Raw genomic sequence first — 23706 nt, 5'->3', positions numbered from 1 at the left:
TTACACCATCTGCTTTAATTTCATGCAACGGTGTCTGGCCTTAAATGTGTTCTGCTGTTCTGGGAAGTTCTTCCTGTGTGCAGTCTGAATATTACACCTGCTTCAACAACTCAGGTCTTACCAGACTGATACAGATGTTTAAAATAACACTGTGGGTACAGTTGAGTAGGGCTGAGATCTGGTTCCATAAACTACTATTGAGTCCAAAGTACTTTGCAAATGTTGTAGTAGTATTCAGCAGTCTGACCACTAGGCTGATTTCCTTCTGTAGTCTGGATCTGAAGATAGAGGCCTCAAAGAGGAAACAAACCACCTTGAGGAGGAATATTTCTACTGCCTACTTCCAAATCACACATCAAATATGCAAACCTAAAAATAGGCTTTGAAACACAGGGCCAGTTTTAAACAATCCCAGTTTTTAAACAATCATTTATCAACAATGTTCATCATTTATACCTTCAAGAAAAAATAAATTAGTAATAACTAACTAGCGTTTAGCACGATGCTCAACAGAAAAAGAATATGACATTTGAAATATACCAAATAGCCACAACTCTGAGTTACATAGTTGACTGATGAAATTTATTTCTTCTGGCAAGATATGCACACCACTGTACATCATCCATCTGCTTTCCAATGGCAACAAGAGAGTTTTACAGATCCCTGACCATTTTTGAAAAAACATTTTCTATTAGAAGGCCTCCAATGAACCCTTCTGCAAATTGTAACTTCAATGTAAAGTATATTTCCCCTTATGCAGAAGGCTGGAACAAGACAGGTTGATCTGTCACTTAAAGGCCACTCCTACCCTTCAAAATATGAATCATAAATATTTCTTCTTGAAAAATATTTTTACATTCAGCATGTGAGATCCAAAACATTTCAACAGATCGATGGTTCTGGATCACCACAAAGCTTTGTGTGAGCTTTAATTTAGCAGCATAAGCTGCCTATTATCTTGCTGGCCAAGCTCCTTGGTCAAAAATGCTGTACTAGACTTGTTTTTGATGGACAGAAGAAGTACATCCTAGTTGTCTCATAGTCACAATATGTTTGGAGAAGTGAACTTGGATAGAGCTTTGAGGAGTACGAATTAATGTGCCACAACTAATTTTAATTTCACTGGTATTTCAAAACTAAAACATACTTTTAAAACTAGTTTAGATGATTTTTTTTTTTATTATTCTAAGCAACCTCAAAAAATGTGGGAATGAGGAGAACATTCACATTTTGAAGAAGCAGCAAAAGATTCTGCAGAAGCCAGCATGCTACAACAGAAAACATGCTGAGTTACTTAGGGAAATATGACTAGGACTGGCTTTGTTGATGGTTTCTGCTTATAACATAAATCACAACACTGAGTACCCTGAGAAGGAAACTCACTGGCATGCCAAGCAAAAGCACTAGAACCACAGCAGTTGATGACTTACATTTCCTTTTCCTCATGTAGCCTTGATGCTTCCTCCTGAAGAACTTCTAACTGTTGTTGAGCCAAGTGCAGATCATGAGAAGTTCTCACTAGGTCATCCAGCAGCTCCTGGTTAGTCAGCTTCAGCTTGGTGTTCTCTACTTTGCTTTCTTGTTTGCCACTGAGAAGTTCTGTACATTGTTGCTCCAACTGGGATGGAAGAAGAGAGAAGAGAAAGTATTATAACTAACTGAGGCACTTTGGCTTTTCAATTCAAGTCTTAGAAGTTAGCTGAATAGGGAGGCTATTTCTGTCAAAACCAACGTGAATGTAGTACATATGGTGCTCTCCATAGAGACATAGTTATGCCACACTAAAAAAAAAACCATTCTACTCTATCCTTGAATTTCATCCATTTCAAAAATGCACCAGATCAAACTGCAAAAAGGTGTAATTAGCTGCTTAACAGAGGTGCAGATCCCTCCGCACCATTTATTTTAGGTGCAAATGAACAAGGAAGCATTTATACAGTATTATATGGTTGGGGGTTGTTTCGTTCTTTATGCCTTTCTTAACAATCCTATCATTTGATTTGCATTTTTAAATGCTACTGAATGCTGATGTGTTCTTATGGACCTCTCACTCAGATTTCCAAGATCAAACTCCCATCAGCACAGAATTCATCATTTTAAGTGAGAAGCAAAGTTAACTCTGCTGCACTTTTCTTGGCTCCCACCTACCTTCTTCACCTAATACAAGTCTCTTTACCCTAGATGTTATGCTGGACATGCTCTGTCTCCAGTGCTTCCTTCTGCATCACACATCTCTTTGTAAACACTAATGAGAATATCTTGTGCTGTGTCTAAGCTATACTGTACAGGAGCAAGCTGACAATTCAAGATCATGGTAGACAGCAAAAAGGCCTAGGGAAAGGAACCTTGGCCTCCAGAAGACCAGTCAGTATGGAATCAGATCAGTATTTCAGTCATGTCAGGCAGATGACCCTCAGAAGGGAGCCTCCCTCTGGCTAAGTCAGCAGAAACAATGCTGAATATATCTGTAAGTTTCCTTTCACATTTTTGATAATCATTTCCACCACAGGACTAATTTAATTATATTGGGAACAGAAAAAAAAAAAAAAAAAAAAAAAAAGAGAAAGAGATATTTATTATTGTTTTTTGAAAAAAAAAAAAAAAAAAAAAAAAAGTATATTCCCAAGAGGTTCTTTCATATAATCAGGCATGGCAATTTTAATTAAACCATGCTGCCATTACCAAGAATAGATTTAATTGTCAAAGTATATTTCCATGAAAGAGGAGGAGGTGAAAGTGACACAGTGCTCTCTGTATTAGGCAAACACTAGACAGGTAGAAGCTAACCTAGCACACATTGGTATCTAGATGAATGAAGAGTCATATGAGAAAATGGTGGGGTTATAGTATTACAAATGCAGATCTGAGGAAGGATGAGAGTCCATCTCAGAGGTGATTGTTAGGAATTAGAAAAATACATGTAAAAAACACTGTCCATAACACTGAGTTAAGCATTCAGAGTAGGCAACTATAACGGAAAATAATTAAATACTGATCATACAATAAGAAGTAGAGAATTCCATTTGTACAACATACGCTCCCTTTCCATAAAAATGTAATTTTTATAGTAATAGGAAGATCCTGTCCTTCCAAAGCACTTTTTCTGAGACTTATGCAAATTCATAAGGGTGCAGAGGACATTATAAATCATAGAAATTACAAATAAAATTTACAAACGGTAATACTATCAATAATAATGCAATATATATTAAAAATAAATAAATAAATAAATAATAAAATTAGATTAATAATAATAAAGAAAATAATGTAGAATTGTTTTGTTTTCCAAGATATATAAGGTATATATAGGACAAAACTTTTTGATGTTTCATCCAGTGTTATGTGATTAGACCAGGCTTAAAACTGAGTGTAAACATTTTAAGAGTTTCTGTGTTTTTATACCAATTAAGAACACAAATATATTAGACAACCACAGGAAAAGGCTTTTACAGAACTGCTGATTGATAATTGAGCTTTAAACATTAAAAAAAAAAAAAAAAGAATAAAAGGAGAATATTAAAATCATTATAAAATTACAACAAATATTTTCTTATAGTTTTTCAGTTAGCTTCAGACTGGAAATGCCTGATCTGTGTCCCCACATACATCTTCAAAGGACAGGTTATTCTGCTCTAGTGCTGCAATGTGGCAAATGATTAAATGTTTGCTCATTTAAATTCCAGTGCTACCTCCTTTTCCCTTCTCTAATTTACTGACCTTGAAGGGGTTGAAGAGACTTTACAGCAAGTTTACACATGAAGAAATAGTCTGCTTTCCCAAGCAGGCCATGCACTTTAAGAAATAAAACACAACAGGCTTTTAATAGAGGAACTTGACAAGCTGTTGCCATACAAGAGAACTGATGACAAGAGCAGTGGGCTTGATTCTATTTTCTTAAACACATCAACAAGCAGGCATGCCAGTGGCATTCAAGAAGATGCACTGCTGTAACTATTAGAGAGAGGTGTATCAGGCCCATTTGTTTAGAAGAGAGCATTTCAAGTTTGTAGTGCCGAACCCTCCCAAACAAGCAAAGAAACAGCTGATACAAGTGTTGAGTAAAGATACAAGCTATAAGAGTCTGTTCCTGAGCTGTCTGGTCATTAGCACATCGTAGGCAGAAGAATTATGTTACATTTCATAAAGCTAACCTAAAAACATCTTAAAAAAATAAAAGATAAAAATTAGGATATCTGTTAATACCCTTTTCTGGTTTTGAACCAATTGGTCCAGTTCTTGTTCTTTCAACAGGAGCTTGCACTCCAGCTCTTGGCTGTAGGACTGAAACCTCTCTGTATCCTGCAAAATTCAAAGAGGAAACGAATTAATAGAACAGCACAATTTCATCAGCAGGAAGAAACATAAGGAACCAGCTGTGAAAATAATAGGAGAGCTTTTAGCCGTGAACATGACTAGCTACTGATATAACTCAATTTAAGGATGGTATCATACATAAAACTAGACTCTGAGCTTCTGCAGACTGGTGGTGTTCAACAACTTTAATGTCTGCAGTCACTAGAGCAAGTGCTGACTGCACATGAATTGCCCTCAAGCCACTACTAGGTGGAAGCAGAACTCTTTTGTCTTGGACACTCAGAGCATATATCCATGAGACTTAGGAGCTTAGCCAACCTAAACCAATGAGGTTACAATATAGCTTCCCATCTCCAACAACAATTCTTCCTCTTCCACACTAACATTCATGTTCATTCCTTACAACAGTGAGCTGTTTCAGAGAGAGCTAACCAAACAGGAGATTTAAAAACAAACAAACAAACAAACAAACAAAAAGTGAGTAGCTTTCTGTATTTTTGGTTTCCTGAACCAGACAACTTCTGATACAGGAAAGTGATGAAGTGATGAGAATAGAACCAACAGATACAGAACCAAGATGGACCTATTTAAATTATTATGGAGCCATACTGGTGGTCAAATACAAGGTATCAGGACTGAAAAAGGAGATAAAGGCTATTGCCACAAAGCAACACAGGCTGAAGTAAAAGAAACATTAACTGCTACCTTTAAAATCTATCACTAACAACAATTTCTTTTGCCAGTATTCCACTGATATAAGCAAGTGATCTGGGACTCAAGCTCTGCAACACATTTAGTAATTATATGAATCTGTCAACTGTTTTGCTACCTAATCATCTTGCAATCACTGTCAGCTCCAAGTGCCAATCAGGATTACTCCTTCAGTCCTCAGCTGAGATAAATCATCAGGCCACCCCTGAGTAAAATGGGGTCCCAGGCAGTTCATATTAGCTCAGAATCTATTTTATTCCGCTATAGCATGCTTCTACTCCCTGAACTCCTCAGGAAGATGCCTCCAAATAAAAATTCCCACAAGAAGACAGTAAGCACAAGAGTGGTTCCAACATGCTGCTTTATATTGCCCTTTAGCAGTACATATAAAAGGGTAATCAAATGCATGTAACTGGCTTCTTATGTGGAAGAATATATATCCCAGTGAAAAAGACAGACTAACAGATCTTTATACAGATTTCAGTCAGCAGGGTACTAAGTATCTTAAATAGCTACAATTTGTGCTTATTTGTTATCCTAACAATTTATTTAAACATATTCTTCAAGAGCTATTCTATATTCAAGCCATAATAATTCCCTCTTTATATGGCATCAGTGCATCTCTCCTGGCAGTAGAGTCTTTCTGGGACTTTGCATTAGAGAAACAACTTAACAATCAGATATCCCCACATTAGTCACGTCAAAAAACAGTACTTCTTGAGTGTCCTACTGATACCAAGTCAGAAGAACATATAGTTCTCTCCCTTATAGAATAATAGAACCAAATTTGAAATATTTTACTATGGTTGGTTAGATATAAGGAAAACTAGAAACTTTGTATGTCTAATGCTACCTTACTCTCCAAACAATCAGTCTTATCTGTAAGACCATACAGTATCCCAAGACAGGGGAAGGGGGGGCAAGATAACCTAGGCCTGGAAGATGTGCCTGTAAAAAATAGGTGAGGAACTCATGGTGTGCACGTCTTTTGATGTGTAAATCACTTAGTTTAGTATGCATGTCTGAATTGGAACAAGATAAGAAAGAACAAGATGGTCTGAGCATATGCAACAACTAGGTTCAAGCAGCAAACATAGTGAGGAAGACTACCAACAACCACCAAAGATCACCAGTGCAAACAAATGTGCATATGTCAGGAATATTTACATATTTTAACAAATTATGGGAGATAGTATGAATATGTTGATTATTTCTCTGGCATCTAATTAATATGCATGTTCTAACTGTATATAACCCCTGTAGCTTGGATGATTCGGCATGCACACAAGAGGGAGCAATCTCCTGTGAGTCCAGTGCCACAATCAAAGAATGCCTGCTTTCTAAAACTCCAAAATGAGTCTTAGAGAGTTTCTTTGACCGACTTTTACAGTATCAGGACAACCAGTAGTGTGAAAGCTGACTAAGCCACTAGTGTGAACGTTGACTAAACTGTAAATAGCTTCAGTGGGAAGCTTTAATGTAACAGCTTGAAATAAATGCCTTTGCCTCAAAAATACAACTAATTAGGAGATCCAACAATCATTGCTTACAGAAAGAGTCACTTTTTTTTTGGTTTGTTTTTGGTTTTGTTTTTTTGGGGGGGGTCAGGGGTTGTTGGTTTTTATGTTTTAGAATTTTCAATACAACTTCAGTTATGGGGTGTCAATAGGGTATAAACCAATTCTTCCACCAGCAGGCAAAGTTGCAAATACTTGTTATTCTTCAATTGATATGCAAACTTTATATGAAGGTTTCATCTCATCCACCACTGAAAACTGCTCTCAACTTGGAATGTAAAAAATGAAGTTTATGAATCATGTTCTTGCCTTTGAGGCAAATAAAGACTTGGAAGGCTTAGAAGATTCTTTATACAACTGATTAAGACACCTTTAGCTCTAACGCAGTTTATGTCGGGGGGAAAAAAAACAAAAAAACAAAACAAAAACTTTATACATTTGGTCCACAAAAGGATTTCTTTAGATATCATATCTGATTGAGAATTGAGGTGATCTTTGATGAATGTCCACTAGTTTGGGCAACATTTTGAGAACCATAGGTTTTATGAAAACATATATTGTTTTCATTGATTCAAGTAATTTCAAAAAAACAAAAAGGCATGAAACGCTGGCTTACGATTAGTTGTCCCAGAGCTGCTGTGGAATCTTCATCATTGGCATACTCGAAACTCAACTGGATAAGGCCCTGAGCAACCTGACCTAGTGTGAAAGTTAAGAGCAGTAGAGGTGCCCACCCAAATGATTCTTAGGTGACTGTTTCCTGCAGCGTACTGGGACTTCTTGTTAGCTTCCTTGGTGGGGGGGGTGGGCAAGGGGGGAGGCAGGGAAGAAAAATCAAAAGAACAGATTATTAAAAGCAATAGGTGAGATTTAAAGTAGACTTTTCAGAAGAAAAGGGAAACCGATGTTAAGTGTTCTGGAGGAATTAGGGCAGTGACAAAAGAATCTGACATAAGATTATCATGCAAACGTGCTGGTTTCAGAAATTACCATTACTTGAATAGCTGTTGTTGCAGTTCAGTGATAACTTATCCCCTCCACAAAAGCAGAGCTTGCAGAACTCAACAAGATTAGTGCTGCTGTGAACAACCTCAGAAAACATTTTTGCTAACTGTATCCAGCAGTTGGATCTGTAGAAGTATCGATAATACAGTGAAGCAGTAGTTCCACTGACTTTCAAAAGAAAATCGGCTGCTACTGTATGCCAACCACTGAGCACAGTACACTGATGTTCCTTTCATCAGTCATTCAGTTGGAAGCTGTGGAGCCTGGATCAGATCAAAAGCATCAGTAAGGCAAATGTTTATATATATATATATATATATGACTCTGTTGTGAAACACATTTTCTGGGCTTTTTCCACACTCAAAATGAGTATAAAACCACTGGAAATAGGAGCAGAATCCAGCCCAAAAGTAACAACTGACACTCACTTTCAAGAGAAACTCCTCTTTCTGCTTTTTGATTTGCTGTTCCATTTCTTCATAGAGATTTTGAATTTCTTCATCAAAAGCTGCAGTTTTTCTAATAAGAGATAAAAGTATGTAGTGAGAAACTTCATAAACAAGTCTTTCTTTCCCCCTTCCAAATATCACAACACTTGACATTGCCAGCTTGCAATTTTTAGTAACCGAAAGAAATGAGGGTGGAAGGTGTTTTCTCAGGATTTACAGAAGCAATAAATGCCAATTTGAAAAAAAAAAAAAAAAAAAAAAAAGAGAGAGAGAGAAAATTTGCTGTCATCTACATTTGTGTAAACTCCGACTAGATGAGAAAAGCAGCCCAGATGATGGCCTCTTCATGTGACTGCAATGCTTCAGACAGGGAGTGCTGGAAAATCCAGACAATTTATTGCTTTACTCCCCTGTTCTGATCATGTTCTGATCTTAAATTTTATTTTCTTTAAAATAAGAAAATGCCTTTTTCAATGACATAAAATTACTCATATTCATAAAAATTATTTAGAAAGGTATGGTAGACATGCTAAGATCATATTTTAAAAGATCTTATTCATGCAATCACTTTGATCAGAATTAGACAGACTATATAATGAAAAACCCTTTAACTTTGCACAGGCAGAACATGCTTAGAAGTCAGTATTTCCATGACAGCAATAAATACTTTCTTTGCTTCTGTGTGACAGGCAGAATAACTTTAGTCCCCTATTAATAAACTGCTGAAATCCTCTCATGTTTTGAAGCATAGTTTTTGGCAGCACCATGAAAACTGAAGTCCTGAAAGTATTTAGGAACAAGTTGTTTTTATTTATGAGAAGTCAAGGATAAAGAAAGGGACAAAGGTGGATGTGAAAAAGGAAAGAAGGGTGGATAAATGGCTAAGTCAAGATTAAGCAATATGATGGTCATTATATTTATCTGGTCAAGCCCTGTGTCTGTTTATCATAGACTATCCTATCATCTTACTACATCCTATTTCTAAATATTCTCTGTGGGAACTCAACATCTGTTCCATGTGGGCATTAATCATTAGCACACCTAAAGCTAAACTAACCAGCAAGGAGGAGGAGATCTGCATCTGGACAGACTCGAGGTCTGAGCGGAAGACTGGAGGTACAGGGACTAGGGTCCTGACATGGGCATTAGATGGACATGAAAAGCCCTATGCTTCAAGGATCTGTGGTTGTTACAATGGGTGTAATCATGAGTGAGCAAATTAATGCGTTGTGGTAGCAAACATCAGTCAATGCAAACAGGGCAGTGAGTAGAAGACTCACATCTGGAAAGACCCAAGGGCTGAGCAGTGGGTAAGGGGCCCAGGGTGCAGACATGGGCATTAGGTGTACCTAAGGCCCATGCTACTATGAAAAGGATATGTGGATGCAGGCATGTTTCTGAATAAAGTCAGTGTGGGGGAGGGCAGTATGTGTGTGTATTGTCACTAGTAAAATTTACTCCTGATCAAAAGGGGAGAAACACCTTTCATGTTTATGTGAATGCTGCTTGTGTTTATGGGGGTGCCAGTAGAGGCACTGCTCTCAGTATTAGTCTGTGTAGCCCCCATGTGTGTATTAGTCAGTATTAGTCTGTGTAGCCCCCATTACTGTGTCCCCACAGTAAATCCTGACCATTCTATACAGATTTTGTGCTTAGAAGTATGTGGGTATTAAAAAAAAAAAAAAAAAAATCCCCTTCTCTATGGTCTTATCTTGAGGTTTGCTCTTATCTGTGCTTTTTTTTTTTTCCCAGGAGAGGTTATTCATACCCACTGTTATCCTGTTATCTAAGGCAGCACTACTACTGTGACAGATCTGAGTCCTTCCAGCTATTCATTACAAACAAAGCAAGGATTTATGTGCTGACATCAGAGGTGTTATCAGTATCAGCAGCAATATGAAGAAGAAATTAATGCAAAACTGTTTTTACTACAAAGACATAAAGATCCAATGCATTTTTAAGGTAGAGATTTCATGTAAGTCAGAAAAGTCATGTGATGCTAATGCTCCATGCACTGCACCTCTGTGATGGTTGCTGCTGCTAGATAGAAATATTGATTTATTCAGCTCCCAAACAAACACAGACAAGATTCTAGAAAACAAAAAGAAACAACAAAAAAAGAAACATAAACTACCACACATGATCATTAATAATCTGTAGCCTAAGACAGACAACATAACTCTCACTATGCTGTTTCCAACAAGGTGTCTCAAGGCTTAAAAATCACACTTGAAAATTCTGCGATCAATATCAACTAGTTTGTCTTCAATGGCCGTGTTTTTTCTTTTTCTTCCTTCAGAAGCCTTGTCACATTCTCAATATAACAAAAAGGAGTGATGAAATTTTCAACAAGTATATTTGCCTTTATTGCTCAATGCTTATAAATATATTGTTCTAATACCACTAATATACTAATGTTGGACAACTTTATCTCAACATATTTTCAAACAATGATCCTGTGAATGAAAAAAGATACTGTGTACAATATCTGCTGGTCTGAATGCTCTCTCTATGAATCTAAAATATTATTGCACTGAAATTTAACAGAGCAGACAGAAAAGCTACTGGAAACATAGACTATACTGCTCTGGTTCATACCATATCCCACAAAAGTACTAAAACAATTCAGAAAGTGTAAGAGCTTCCAGATCTGATCTGAAAATCTGGAGTTATTAATATATATGTAAATCATATACATATAAAATGATAAAATTGATATAAATAAAATTTATAGGTGAACTTCAACTATAATCTGCGTAAGTATAAATTTGGCTGCCCTCTGGAGTCAAACTTATTAACTAGATGAGAATTGCATACTGTTGTCTTAGAATTGCAATGAAGTAAAAGACATCTGCAAAAGAATTTCAGTCAATACAATCTGTTAACAGGAAAAGAAAAGCTAATTTCAGACAGCTCTGCAGTATGTATAATTTTACTCTTCACTACTAATAAAACTTCATGTTACAGGAACTCTTGTGATTATAGCCCTCAGTTCTCCTCTGAAATACTTCAGTTATTTCAAAGGCTTAAATGTAGGTAGGCTAGATGTAATACTACACAAACTGACCAAGAAAGAAAAGCACTAACTTTTTTAGAGCCCATTCCAACTCATTCTTTTCATTATCTGCATCCTGGAGCTGGGAAAAAATTCTGGCCAGGAACTCTTCAAAACTGGATAGTAAGTGAGATTCATCTTTTCTCAGCTGCAACCAAAGCTGCTTCACATCACTTTCACTGAAACAAAAGATTTTAAAAGACTGCTATAAGAGAACATTCCTCAGTCTACAGTAAATGTTTGCCGCATCCTAGTAACGGAATGGAGGCTTCGTGGCATTATAGTCAGAACACAAGGCTAACTAAAAACAAGGGATGTTTAAGCAGACTCAGATCGGATGAGGTAGGTGGGAAATGATAGCAATCACTTTTATTCCAAAATATTTATCATACAACATCAGGTCATGCATGACTGCAGGGAATCACAGAAATTGCTTGTTTGTTGGGTGCCTTGTTAGACACTTCATCTAACCAGAAATGGAGAAGAAAGGAGACAAATATCTTATCTGTCTCCAGTGATTAGTACCATCCTATCACTTTTATTAGAAGCAGAAAATTTTCCACTAATCCAGTAGGCAAGGGACAGTGGAAAAGCTAATCAAAAACATATTCTCATGACAAATGAATGAAACTGAATGAAACTCAGGCTCCTAAGTTACTAAGGTACTTAGTGTCTTCTTCCATTTTTCCTTTATTTTAATTCCATGGTAGGTCTGCTAAAAAATAATAATAATAAAAATAAAAATAAAGCAGAACACATCTTAAAAATTTTGAATTAAAGATTTACAAACAGAATGTTTTCCTTCTGTAACCATTCTGAAGACGGGGGGGGGGATGTTCTACTGTGAATGATACCTTTTTTTAAAACACTTTGCTGAAATTGAGGATGAGGATATAAAAACTACATAACAATCTCTTCACATTGAAAGCCTTTCGGGATGACTGCCAATCAGCTCTTTCCTATAACAGGCAGTCAGGTGAAGAAAAGCACTGATAAGCATTTCTATTTCATGACAAGGATCACTGATACATCTCTTAGACATTTTTATTATCTGTCCAGATTCTCTCCAATTTTTGTTCCTGTGCTTTCTTTGATATAGTACATTGATTGTGATTAACCAATGAACATCAGATCAATGCACAAGAAACTCTTTCAGCAATGGATGTTTTGGGATTCTTTGTTACAGAGGACATCATCCTGGCCCTGGAAGAGGTAAGTGTCATCATAAAAATCACAATATGCAAATAAACGCATAACAGAGCAAACATTCTTGTTTACGGTTAACTGGTGCACTTTAAACACATTTCTTATCAAAAAAAAGAACAACAACAACAAAAAAAACAGTCCCCATTCACTGTTTTTGTTTTTGAAATCAGTTGCACCTGTGAATTCTCGAACAACATACTAGTAATTATCGATTTCCAAAATCTATGGTATGTCGGTATAGTTTTCATATGGAACAGACATGTTTCACATTACTGCAATGCAATAGCTTTGCTCTTGGAAATTTGGGGCTGAATGCCATTTTATCCTTTCTAACAGCTAAGAAAATTAATTTTTAAAGAGTCACCGTGTTAATGAAAGGCCTTATTTCTCACTATTCATCTTGAGTTCCATTAAAATCAAATCATAGAGTTGAATCATAAAAGGCTGTGTAATCTATTACTATTGCTGGGAAAACTCACTCCTCCAAGACCTTTTTTGCTCCAAGCCGATCCATCAGATTTGAGAACTGGAATTCCTCATCATCATCATCTCTCACAGTCTCTTCACTTTTAGGTAGGCAGTCTGTTTCAGCTTCCGATTGTTGCATTTCTTTATTTAAAGCAATCTGCCCCAAAAGAAACTGGCCTAAGATTTAAACATAGGTTATAAGTTTAGCATTTTCAGAAATCAGTATAAGAAGTAATGTCATTGGAGAACATACCAAAGATCAAATTAAACAGTAAATATATTTTTTGAGGAAGGAAAACCCACTTGTTTATGAGCAAAGGGAGTATCATGAAACAAATAAATCATAAGGCCTGACAAGAGGATACCTGAGGTCTGTGCCTGGTTTTGTCCTCAAAATTCACAAACACACTGAAAAAGTTCAGACTTCCATAAACAAAAGACATAAACTGTGGCAACAAGCACTTTATAGATGTTGTGGTCTCCTAGATATGCTTAAAGTTTCTTAATATGCTTCAAATTCCTCCTTGTAACTGCATATCAAAGCTAGATTTTTTTTTCACACTCATTTTTCCCCCATTTGACTCACATGTATTTTAATTCCTCTAGACTTCACCCCTACATTTTTTTTCTTCCACCTGTTCAGGATATTTCTATTAATAATAGCAAGATTCAGGTATTCCTGACTATTGGCACCACATCATAACCACGAGGGACTTGCATGGAAGTCATCAGACTTTCTCATCAATTATCCACCATCCAGCAACACATTATGTTGAGATAGGGAACAAGATAAAGGATGTTGAATGTAGGTCTTAGCTAACACAATCGTGTGTTAACGACCCCAAAGATAAGGGAGTAAAAGACTGTATGCATAAGATAATGGAACCAACAAGAACTGGTTTGACTGCTGAAGTCTTTCAAAGAAAGGAAAAGTCAGAAGTTTAGCAGCAAGGAAGACTTCTGGCCTTCATTAAAAGACCGCCGGAGTATGCCGGATGACCACCCAAGGACTCCAGAACGTATACGAATAGGGGTCTGAACCTATGTTAATGATTATCCGCATACCTGATGAATATGCAAGAGACTTACAGGAAATGAAATGAATATGCATATATCCCACTAATATAAACACACTGCCAGTAATCCTTAGTGCGTGTGTTAGGTGGAGAGATCCCACAGACACCTGGTGCCATAACAAAGAATACCTGCTTAATAACTTTGGTTATTGAGTTTTCACTGTGTCACTGTGCCATGACTTCCCATCTTACACAGGAGAGAAACACCCTGGAGCCCTTTGATGAGAATGAACTCCTGTAGTCATCTTATAGACATGATTTGACCACTTCTTCATATATCTGCTGTATCTGGGGAACAGTTTCCCTGTGTGCATCCTAAGTGTAGTTAGGATAAAAGATTTAAGTGAAGAGTAAAGAATCCAAGTAAGAGTCTATATAGGAGACGTTTTCCAAACTCACTGAATCCTGTGGTGAACTCCTTTGGGGTAAGTGAGCCATTGCCATCCGCATCCAACATAACAAAAACTTTTTCAAGCTCTTCCAGGCTAAGAGGTAACTCAGGATAAAGTCTCTGAAATGACAAAACATGCTGCAACACTCACTACCACAGGATAAGAATGGAAGCTATAAACAAGACAAAAATCCCTGTAATAAAGGCCTTTTTTTTTTTTTTTTTTTTTTTTTTTTTACCAAGAACTAAGATTCAAATACATCTCAAAGGCTGAAACAACATTAACTGAGGAAGGTATGCTCTTATGACTTCATGATTTGCCTTTATGAATTCTTTACAAGAGAAAAGTGAGAATAAGCAAGTCCAGAGAAAGGCAATGAAGCTGGTGAGGGGTCTGGAGAACAAGTCTTATGAGGGGCGGCTGAGGGAGTTGGGATTGTTCATTTTGGAGAAGAGGAGGCTCAGGGGCGACCTTATCACACTCTACAGGTACCTGAAAGGAGGCTGTAGAGAGGTGGGGGTTGGTCTATTCTCCCACGTGCCTGGTGACAGGACGAGGGGGAATGGGCTAAAGTTGTAACAGGGGAGGTTTAGGTTGGGTATTAGGAAGAACTTCTTTACTGCAAGTGTTGTTAGGCATTGGAATAGGCTGCCCAGGGAAGTGGTTGAGTCACCATCCCTGGAGGTCTTTAAAAGACTTTTAGATTTAGAGCTTAGTGATATGGTTTAGTGGAGGACTTGGTAGTGTTAAGTCAGAGGTTGGACTAGATGATCTTGGTCTCTTCCAACCTAGATGATTCTGTGATTCTGTGAATCTGCTTGTGAAGCATATTCCTATATCACAGGGAAGAATTAGGACTTAACATGGAGTCTCAGCAACCTCGTGAAATGCCCTGACTACCATGCACCTGGGCACACCTGCCAGAAGAGCTGAATGCCTGTTTGCATGTCATGATGTCAGGCAAGAGACTCTCTGACCAAGAATATTAGAGAAAGAATAGTCTCCTAATTAAAGCTGCTTTAAAATGTATAAATAAATAAGTAAATAAATAAAAACAAAGCAAAAAAAAAAACTACAGAAGGAAAAAACCTGCTGCTCTTGTAATCACTTTGTTTACTATCTGTCTATTCCTTCAATAGAGCATGCTCATACCAAAGAAGATGAAACTTCATTAAACCACCTTCAAAAAATCACATATTTTTCCTGAGAATCTAAAGACAGGAAGAAAACAAAAACAAAAACAAAACAAACAAACAAACAAAAAACACCTTCTTTTAAAAATTTTGGTCCAACTGGTCTATCTTAGGGCTAACATAATGGTTCTACTGTACATCTTTTAAAAGCATAGACAAATAGACTGACAGAAATAGGAGGAAATTGGAGTGGCATACAACTACAATCCCTACAACTACAATAGCAAGAATTTGCACTGGAAGGCAGCACTAGGAAGAATAAAAACTGCAGGAAGAATAGGAAGGAAGAATATATTAAAACTGCAAGTTGATAAAATTAATCAGAGCAAAAGTCCTACTCTGTTCCACTGTGGAAAGGGCTTCAGTCACAAAGAAAGTCTCTTTTTTAATCCAAGAACAACAGAAACTGTTATCCCAGGTAGCAGGCCATGTAGTCAAGGTAAGCGATGGTTGTGTGCTTTAACTAGGTCTTCCCTGTTAAGGGAAGGGTATATGGTATAGATTATAAACCTGTACAAGTGAGAAGGCAAAGCAACAGATCTAAAGCACAGAACTTAATCAAAGATACAACTGACTTCTCAACAGTTTATTGTATAAACACACCCATCTTCACAAAGCTTTAGATTTTTATCACTTAGGTCTAGATGGAAGCTTAAAAATTAGCTTCTTCTGTGAAACCCTAACAGCCTACTTGGCACTGATGAGGGTGGTGTTTCAGACTAATTACTCTTTTAACTCTCAGAAAGAACAGAAACTCAACTCCTATTACCAGATCTTTAGGACCTGACAAATGAGTGCTTCCTGAGAGCTGTCTGGCCTCTACTGTTAACTACAAGGAAGATGCCACAATGAGAAAGCTGTCCAAAGCTCCAAAGAATCATTTTTTAAAACATTACTGGAACTAATGTACAAACTTTGGCTTATAATTTTTATTCGCTGTTACTATATCACTGTAAAGTCAAACGGAGATGGGTCTCAATGCAGCTTTTTGTCAATGGAACTGCATTGATTTCAGCTGATTTACTCCTGATTTACTAAAGTGTTGACTGGTACAATGATAATCCCAGTATCTTCAAACAGTCTGTACTTGTAGCTTTATATTTAATGGATCATCAGCAAATAAGAGCAAACAAAGAAAAATCATCTCAAATGTTCTGAGCATCTTTATTTCTGTATTTAAATGAACCAGACACATACACACAGAGGTTGTCAGATACAGTAAACAAAAAATAAGGGTGAAATAAAGGAAATACACTATATCTGTTCTTTTCAACCCTTTTTCTGTTGCACCTTTTGCAACATCTGTTTTAGAACCTGCAAATACAAATTTATCTACAATCCAAGCATAAAACCCAAAATCAAAGAAAGAAATGTCTTTACAGTCCTTGCAAAACCAGACATTAAAACTTTATGTATATATAAGAGTATTTTACTAGGTGAAAATATATGCCATTCAGTTTTGGAAAGACAATAAAATGAGAATAAAATAAAGGAAATTCTGCATGGATTGGGATTTACCAAAATTACCACTAAAAACATAGTTGTTACTTTGCATTCAGTTACTTGAATGAGATAATATATATTGGAAAACCTTATAGCACAGCAAGTATCTGCACTCTTATCTTGCTCAGCTTCACAGAATTAGCACAAGCCATCACAAAATTCAGCAACACAATTGGACAGAAAGTTACTGACAAGTACTATTGAGCAGTCTACTGTGAGGTTTTTGCTTTTTTAACATAGGCAGTTAAAAGTCTCTCACTTGCATATACTCAGACACGGTTTTGGTTCTGAGGATATGGAAAGCTTCTTTACCTCATTTCAGATACTTCAGTTTGTTGTAGTTTGTAGTGAATTTATTTTGCTACTGCTCCCCATTTCTATTTCATCTATTAGTACTAAAGTAAAAATGGATTAGCACAATGAAATTATGCTTTCCATGTCATGCATGAGTACTTTCCTGCTTTTTACCATATTTTTTTTCATTGTTTCTACCTTCCCTGCTTTCAAATATTTTTTTCAAGTCTTCTTATCATTTTTGTAGTGTGTTTTAAAAAGATTTTGTTGCGTGGTTGCTTCTTTTCAACAACAACTTTAGAAAATCTGCATTTGGCCCCTCAAATTCTATGATTATTTTAAGAACAACTTGATTAGTTTATTTTGAACACTGAATAATGCTAAAATGCTGTTTCTCTAAATTTCCTGCATGTATATGTGATTCAACTGAGAGTTTCACCTGTCTGAAATGTGAAACCAAGGTGAAAAACCCTATTTACAGAATTTGGCTGAAAGCAAACAGCAACAACAACAAACAGAAAGGTAAAATTAGTGGACAGAATATATTGTTGATATGGGGGCAAACTGCACAGTAATGAATTTGCTGGACTTTCAACTTTCCCAAGAATGGAATTCCTGGGACAATTTTTTTTAAACTGCACTTGCTTCAGCTTTCCATTTCTTTGTTGCTTTATCTGTGGAAACAATTGCAAGGATTATCATAGAACCATAGAATCACCGAACAGCACATAAGACTTCAAAGAGATTACTTTAAATCGTATGCATCTCTTTAACTTATCAGGAGGGTATTACATTTTCTAACTCTAAATTAATTGGTCTCAACTCATTAAGGGCACTGGGAGTTTCTCTCATTGTACATTCCACGTAGCCAATTTTGTTTTACCTGCATGTCTTGGCAAGTGATGAAGCCTTTGCCTTCCACATCACAAATCTGAAAGAACTCATGTGCTTTTCCCAACAGAGTTGGTCCTGGGTCCTCTTCTCCAGTTGGTCCTGGGTCCTCTTCTCCAGTCCTCCTCTTCTCTGTATCTCCTAAGGGCACAGGACTGGCACTGTCTCCTTGCGTTCTGTCCATTGTCAGAATCTTGTCACTGAATATTTTGGGATGCTGCTATCCCATTTACTTACAAATTTTTGTCTGAACTCTGTGGTGGAAGATAAGAAAAGGAGCAAATTAGACTCTCTTAATTATACTTTCAACAATCTCTTAGCAACCATCTCTTTAATTAGGCACAAAGTCTTAGAAGAAGAAATAGCTTTTTGAAAATGCACGCCTGCAGTAAGGCTGCACTAAAGATACTGCAAATGGGATGGTGAATGAGGAGGGGACAGTCTGAGTGAAAGACAAGACATAAAATATCCTAGTTCTGAAAAGGAATCTCAAAGCAAAATCAGACAGTTTAATAAGAAATACAGACAATAAATTAACTGATACAAAAAGAAAACACAAGAAAAACATTTTAAATATTTAAACTTACTACAGTTATTCAATTGGTATGCGTGTGACTGATCATCTTAACACCACATCATCACAATTTGTATCCAGTGCTTTGGAGTACAGTATGTGCATATGATAGCTCATGAATGAAAAGTGATTGATGACTGATGGAATCTCATGGATCATTTGTTTGAATTTATATTTTAAATCACTAAAATTAAGAGAAAGATAATGTATTATGGAATTCTGAAACATAATTTAGGTGTTTGACTTTCACCTGTGAAACATCTAATCGCTAGTGAGCTTGGTGGACATGCTTCATGAATTAAACCCAATCCAGAGTCTCTGTGAAAATCTGTTAGACCCCCTTCATGAAAATACTTGTGGGTAACTCATGTTTGGGTATAATTTTATCTTAAATTCATTCTGGGAATTCTGATGGAAATATTTTTCCCTCTCCAAACTTATTATAAATTGTACAAGATGCAGTATCAATACAAAAGGAGCAAGCTTTTCCAAACTTCAAATAGGTTCAAAGGCACTATTGAATATCCATCTTTTTCCATGGCTCACCTTGTGTTTGGTATGACTCTCTGTATGACCCTAACTCATTACCATGTGGGTAAATCAAGTTTATAAAAAGTCTTCTTCACTGGAGTACCGTGTAACTGTGATAGCCTAAGAATGTATACAGTTACCAATGCTCAGATGACATGCAGCAACTTGACTTTGTATCTGTATCTTGGATTTGTCTTTCTATTTTTCTAACTAGCTCTATCTAAAGTAGTCACAAATTTGTCTGATGATTTTTAAGAGAGAAATATACTTTGAGAAGCTTTTCATATGAAGGAACAAAGCCTGACTGGCACAATCTGGAATAACTCCAACAGAGGCCAGTGAGAATTATTTGAATCTGAAATGTATGTCTGTAGTCTCCAGACTACAGGCTTGGGCATTGCATGGATGTGAAAGTAGAATCTAAGAAAAACATAACTTTCGCTTTTCTACTCTGTTTATTGGGTAGAAAAGGCTCTGATCACATAGAGTAGGTCAGCCAGAGTCTACTCAATTTTGTGCTTGAGTTCTAACAGGCAGTGCTTTATACATCTTTAAACATACCATCTTTCAAGACATTCTTAGATGTAAGGTTCCTCACACCTGTGGCTTGTAATGGCTTTCCATTAAATTCTGTCCCTTTTCAAAGTGATTTATCTGTATTGGCTATGGAACAGGCTACTGGACTTTGCAAGCTGCAGGTAAGTACCAAAAGCACAGTAAACCAGCCTTGGACTTCCATCCATTTTCGGAATTTGACGAGCAAATCTCTCTCACACTCTAACTCCATTTGGCAAAAATCTGCAAACCTTTGATACCGAGTCAAAAGAACATATAGTTGACTAATTAGCCTTATCTGTAAGACCATACAGAATTGTATCCCAAGACAGGGGAAGATAACCTAGGCCTGAAAGATATGCCTGTAAAAAACAGGTGAGGAACTCATGGTGTGCACATGTCTTTTGACGTGTAAATCACTTAGTTACTATGCATGTCTAAGTTGGAACAACAAAACAAGAAAGAACAAGAGCATATGCAACAACTGGGTTCAAGCAGCAAACATAGTGAGGAAGACTACTGACAACCACCAAAGATCACCAGTGCAAACAAATGTGCATGTCAGGAACATTCACATATTTTAACAAATTAGAGGAAATAGTATGAATATGTTGATTATTTCTATGAAATATAATGAATATGTATGTTTTGATTGCATATAACCCCTGTAGTTTGGATGGTTCGGCATAGGTGGAGAGATCCCCTGGGCATCTGGTGCCACAATTAAAGAACACCTGCTTTCTAAAACTCCAAACTGAGTATTAGAGAGTTTCTTTGACCAACTTTTATGGTATCACCTTGGTAAATCTAGCACATTCTGAGTTAGCTTCAGGGCTCTTCCCAATGGAGCTGAGCACACAGTTCTCAGAACTTTTTTCCTCATGCTCTCTTGCAACTCTGGCCATCCCAGTACTGCAGTTCAAATACTCTCCAAAGCTGAAAACGTCTTAATGGCCAAAGAACGTAGCTGTCAAAATCCTTCCTAAGCAGTTATAAACTTAGACATTTCCCAAGACAGTCCTCACGTGACGGAGCAGCAGAATAAAAAAACTTTCTGAGAGTTGGCTATATACGCTACCAGCCTGTTTTAGGAAACTTCTCGTAATGGGCCTTACTTCAGTTATAACAAACGACTTACAGGGGTGCTTTATAAAGCACGGAGATCGGATGCTCGAGCAAAGCATGCGCACAGCAGACTGACCTACTCATTTCCGTAGCGTGTGAGCCCTCTGGTGGGCTCACAGCACTCTACACCCCAAATTTCACCAAAGCTTGTCATAGCGCCTGTGACGTTCCAGCAGGCCCTGGAAAATGAACAAGGTTAGTAAATGTTGTCACGGGCATTTGACTATTACATCTGCCTGGTCAGCTATACTCTTCCTCTTATTAGGAAAATTTCTAGCTTAGGAAGTGTGACCAACCACTGTGGGAATATACTCTAAGGGAAAGATCACTCCCTAATTGCTCTCTCTCTTTATCCCTTTCTTGAAATTTCTAGTATTAGCCAGTCTCAAAAATACAATATAAGCTAGGTGAATCTTTGCTCTGAGTCTACATAGCCACTCTCAGAAATGAATTAGATGGAAATGCCCCAGCAAGCCAGACTTAGACTACGGTGCTATAATAGTCTAGTTGAGATTGTCCTTTGACACTGCTTTTACACACCTAAACTTCATTTAATTCAATAAAGCTCATTCTTGGCTGAAACCAGGGTATGAGGTAACCAAAATCAAACCATCAGTTTCAACTTCTCAGTGACAGTAATATAAAATCAAGTTTAATTACATCAAAATTCACTGGAACAAGTGAAACCCAAAAATGATCTTGACAAGATCTGTCTCAAATTTCAAGGGTACTAGATAAAATCAAATTTTTCTTTTTCAAATTTCAGCAATTTCACAAAAGACCACAACTGCATGAACAGACCAGACTAATCATGACAGTATATGCTGCTAGCACTGTCCATTATTAGATTTTCTTAAGAAAAAGAAAAACTATCCAAATAATATATAGCCAATTGCATATGAAAGAATAGAAATATGAAACTAGATTAAAAAAAAAAAAAAAAGTGGAATAAAAAAGCACTATGCACTGCTTGATAAAGTTATTTACACTTAGTAAACAGCTCACATATGATTCAGAAAATATCCCCCTTGTTTTCTAAATACTACAAAATGAAAGCATGCATCATGGGAGCCTCTCACCTCCTTGAAAGTTGCCCCACCTTTCATACACATCATAAAAAATGACATAGCAACTGTACATAGTACAGAAAAAAAAATAGAGAATTAATTAAAATTCTTATCCATCAAGGCAGCTTACATAGCAAGTATTTTTTCTTAATTCCTAAAGTGTCCTGATACTTTACAAATGCTGGTAATAACATGAAAATTGAAAACTGCAATTTGCCTTACAATTGTTCCAAGGCCAGTTTTAAATAAAATAGGCAGTTTCTTTCACTCATTCATCCCCTTCAGAAACTCACTGGTTTACAAATTCAAAATTCTGTTAAGAAACCCCATGTCCATTCCTTTAGCTACAAAATAATAAATAAATAAATAACATTCACCATGTAAAAACATGTCATATCACAAGCTGATGAAAATGAGCATACCTCCAAGTGATACTAACCAAGGATGTGGGCTTTACAAGATTTTTACAGATCAATAACCATGAGGTATTCTGGGACTGGTCTTCAAAAGGTAGGTCATTGCTGGTATTTTGATCATGATTTTTCAACCTGGTATACTGTAAATCACCAGGCTCTTGAATTGCACAGCAGTGCTGATGCACAGATTTCACAAGTCATGAGGTGTGACAACCTCATTCTCCGTAACTGTGACAGTTAAAAACTTACCAAGCTGTTTTACCTGCATTTATGTCTCTGAGTTTCTAGGTTTCAGTAAAATATTTTTGAACAGGTAAAAACTTTTTGCCATATCTTTTAAGTTTAGAAGACTTTTTCCAACACTCATACAAAGAAAATAAACAAATTATTATGAAATATTATATGGCTCACAATAGAAAAAAAAATAAAACACCAGTATCGTCCAGGGGTACAATTTACAAGCTGATAGTTTATTGCAATCATAACTCCAGTATATATATATATATATATATATATATACACACACACAAATACTTGCACACACCCATACCCATATATATACTTAGGACATTTACATATATATATGTATTTTGCTGTACAAAGCTTGACTGAGGAAAGCATCCTTCGGCTGATAGATGTAACATCCAGCCCTGCACATCTTAATGAAAACAGTTAAATTCTACAGATTATCTGAAATTAGCTCATTTACTCATATGCCTGCATGCCTGCGTACAAATCAACTAGCCCTGCTTTAGCCTCCTTTAAAAAAAGGTAGCAGCGCCTTTTACAATCACTGTGCCTAATTTTTCAGACTCTTATTTTTGAAGGAATTTCCCTGTTAAGATCTGCTTTATAAGTCACAGCCACACCCTGTCAGTTCTGCAAACATTGACACAAACGGCTGCTAGTGTATGGCAAGAAAAAAATCAACCACAACATTCAGGAAGCTCTTCATATATTTTTCTTTAACTTATACCCATTGTATTCAGGTCTGTGCTAAACGCAAGAGAAACAGAATTTCTGTCTTTGGCCTTTAGCAGTACACTTCAAAACACAAATCATTAGAAAAAAAAAAAAAAATGTAGTAAATTTACTTAAGACCATGGTTACCATAGATTTATACAAAAAAAAAGTATTCCTATGAGAGGCAACATTTATGTTTTACAGATACTGGAAGGTAAAAACAACTTTCCCTACAACCAAACTATTGTTTTCAAAATAACCTTTGTTATTTTGTCAGTTTCTGTAACCTGACCTAGTGTCAGAATTATCTTTTAGCATTATGTTGAAATTTTTCTAAAGCTGATAAAATGAAACACCATAATTATTTTAAGATGACCTAAGACTGCTAAAAGAAGTCATTC

At 36.5% G+C, this 23706-nt stretch overlaps 1 protein-coding gene across 5 annotated transcripts in view; it reads right to left on the bottom strand.

Annotated features, from left to right (window-relative positions):
* The window catches only part of CRACR2A (calcium release activated channel regulator 2A), a 69530-nt gene that overhangs the window by 25422 nt on the left and 20402 nt on the right, over nucleotides 1-23706 (bottom strand). For 4 of the 5 annotated variants that reach the window (XM_035313365.1, XM_035313347.1, XM_035313371.1 and 1 more), the window contains exons 2-8: nucleotides 18067-18328; nucleotides 14201-14312; nucleotides 12737-12902; nucleotides 11084-11230; nucleotides 7976-8066; nucleotides 4204-4299; nucleotides 1431-1618 (exon numbers count right to left, since the gene is read on the bottom strand). In XM_035313365.1, coding sequence (XP_035169256.1) covers nucleotides 1431-1618; nucleotides 4204-4299; nucleotides 7976-8066; nucleotides 11084-11230; nucleotides 12737-12902; nucleotides 14201-14312; nucleotides 18067-18258 — 992 coding nt within the window. In that variant the 5' untranslated portion in view covers nucleotides 18259-18328. Of the gene's footprint in view, nucleotides 1-1430; nucleotides 1619-4203; nucleotides 4300-7975; nucleotides 8067-11083; nucleotides 11231-12736; nucleotides 12903-14200; nucleotides 14313-18066; nucleotides 18329-20935; nucleotides 21039-23706 lie in introns of all 5 variants that reach the window. The other variant, XM_035313352.1, reaches the window with a different exon arrangement.

Source organism: Oxyura jamaicensis, chromosome 1 (genome assembly GCF_011077185.1).
Source record: "Oxyura jamaicensis isolate SHBP4307 breed ruddy duck chromosome 1, BPBGC_Ojam_1.0, whole genome shotgun sequence".
NCBI lineage: Eukaryota > Metazoa > Chordata > Aves > Anseriformes > Anatidae > Oxyura > Oxyura jamaicensis.
This window is presented reverse-complemented; position numbering and strand designations above follow the sequence as displayed.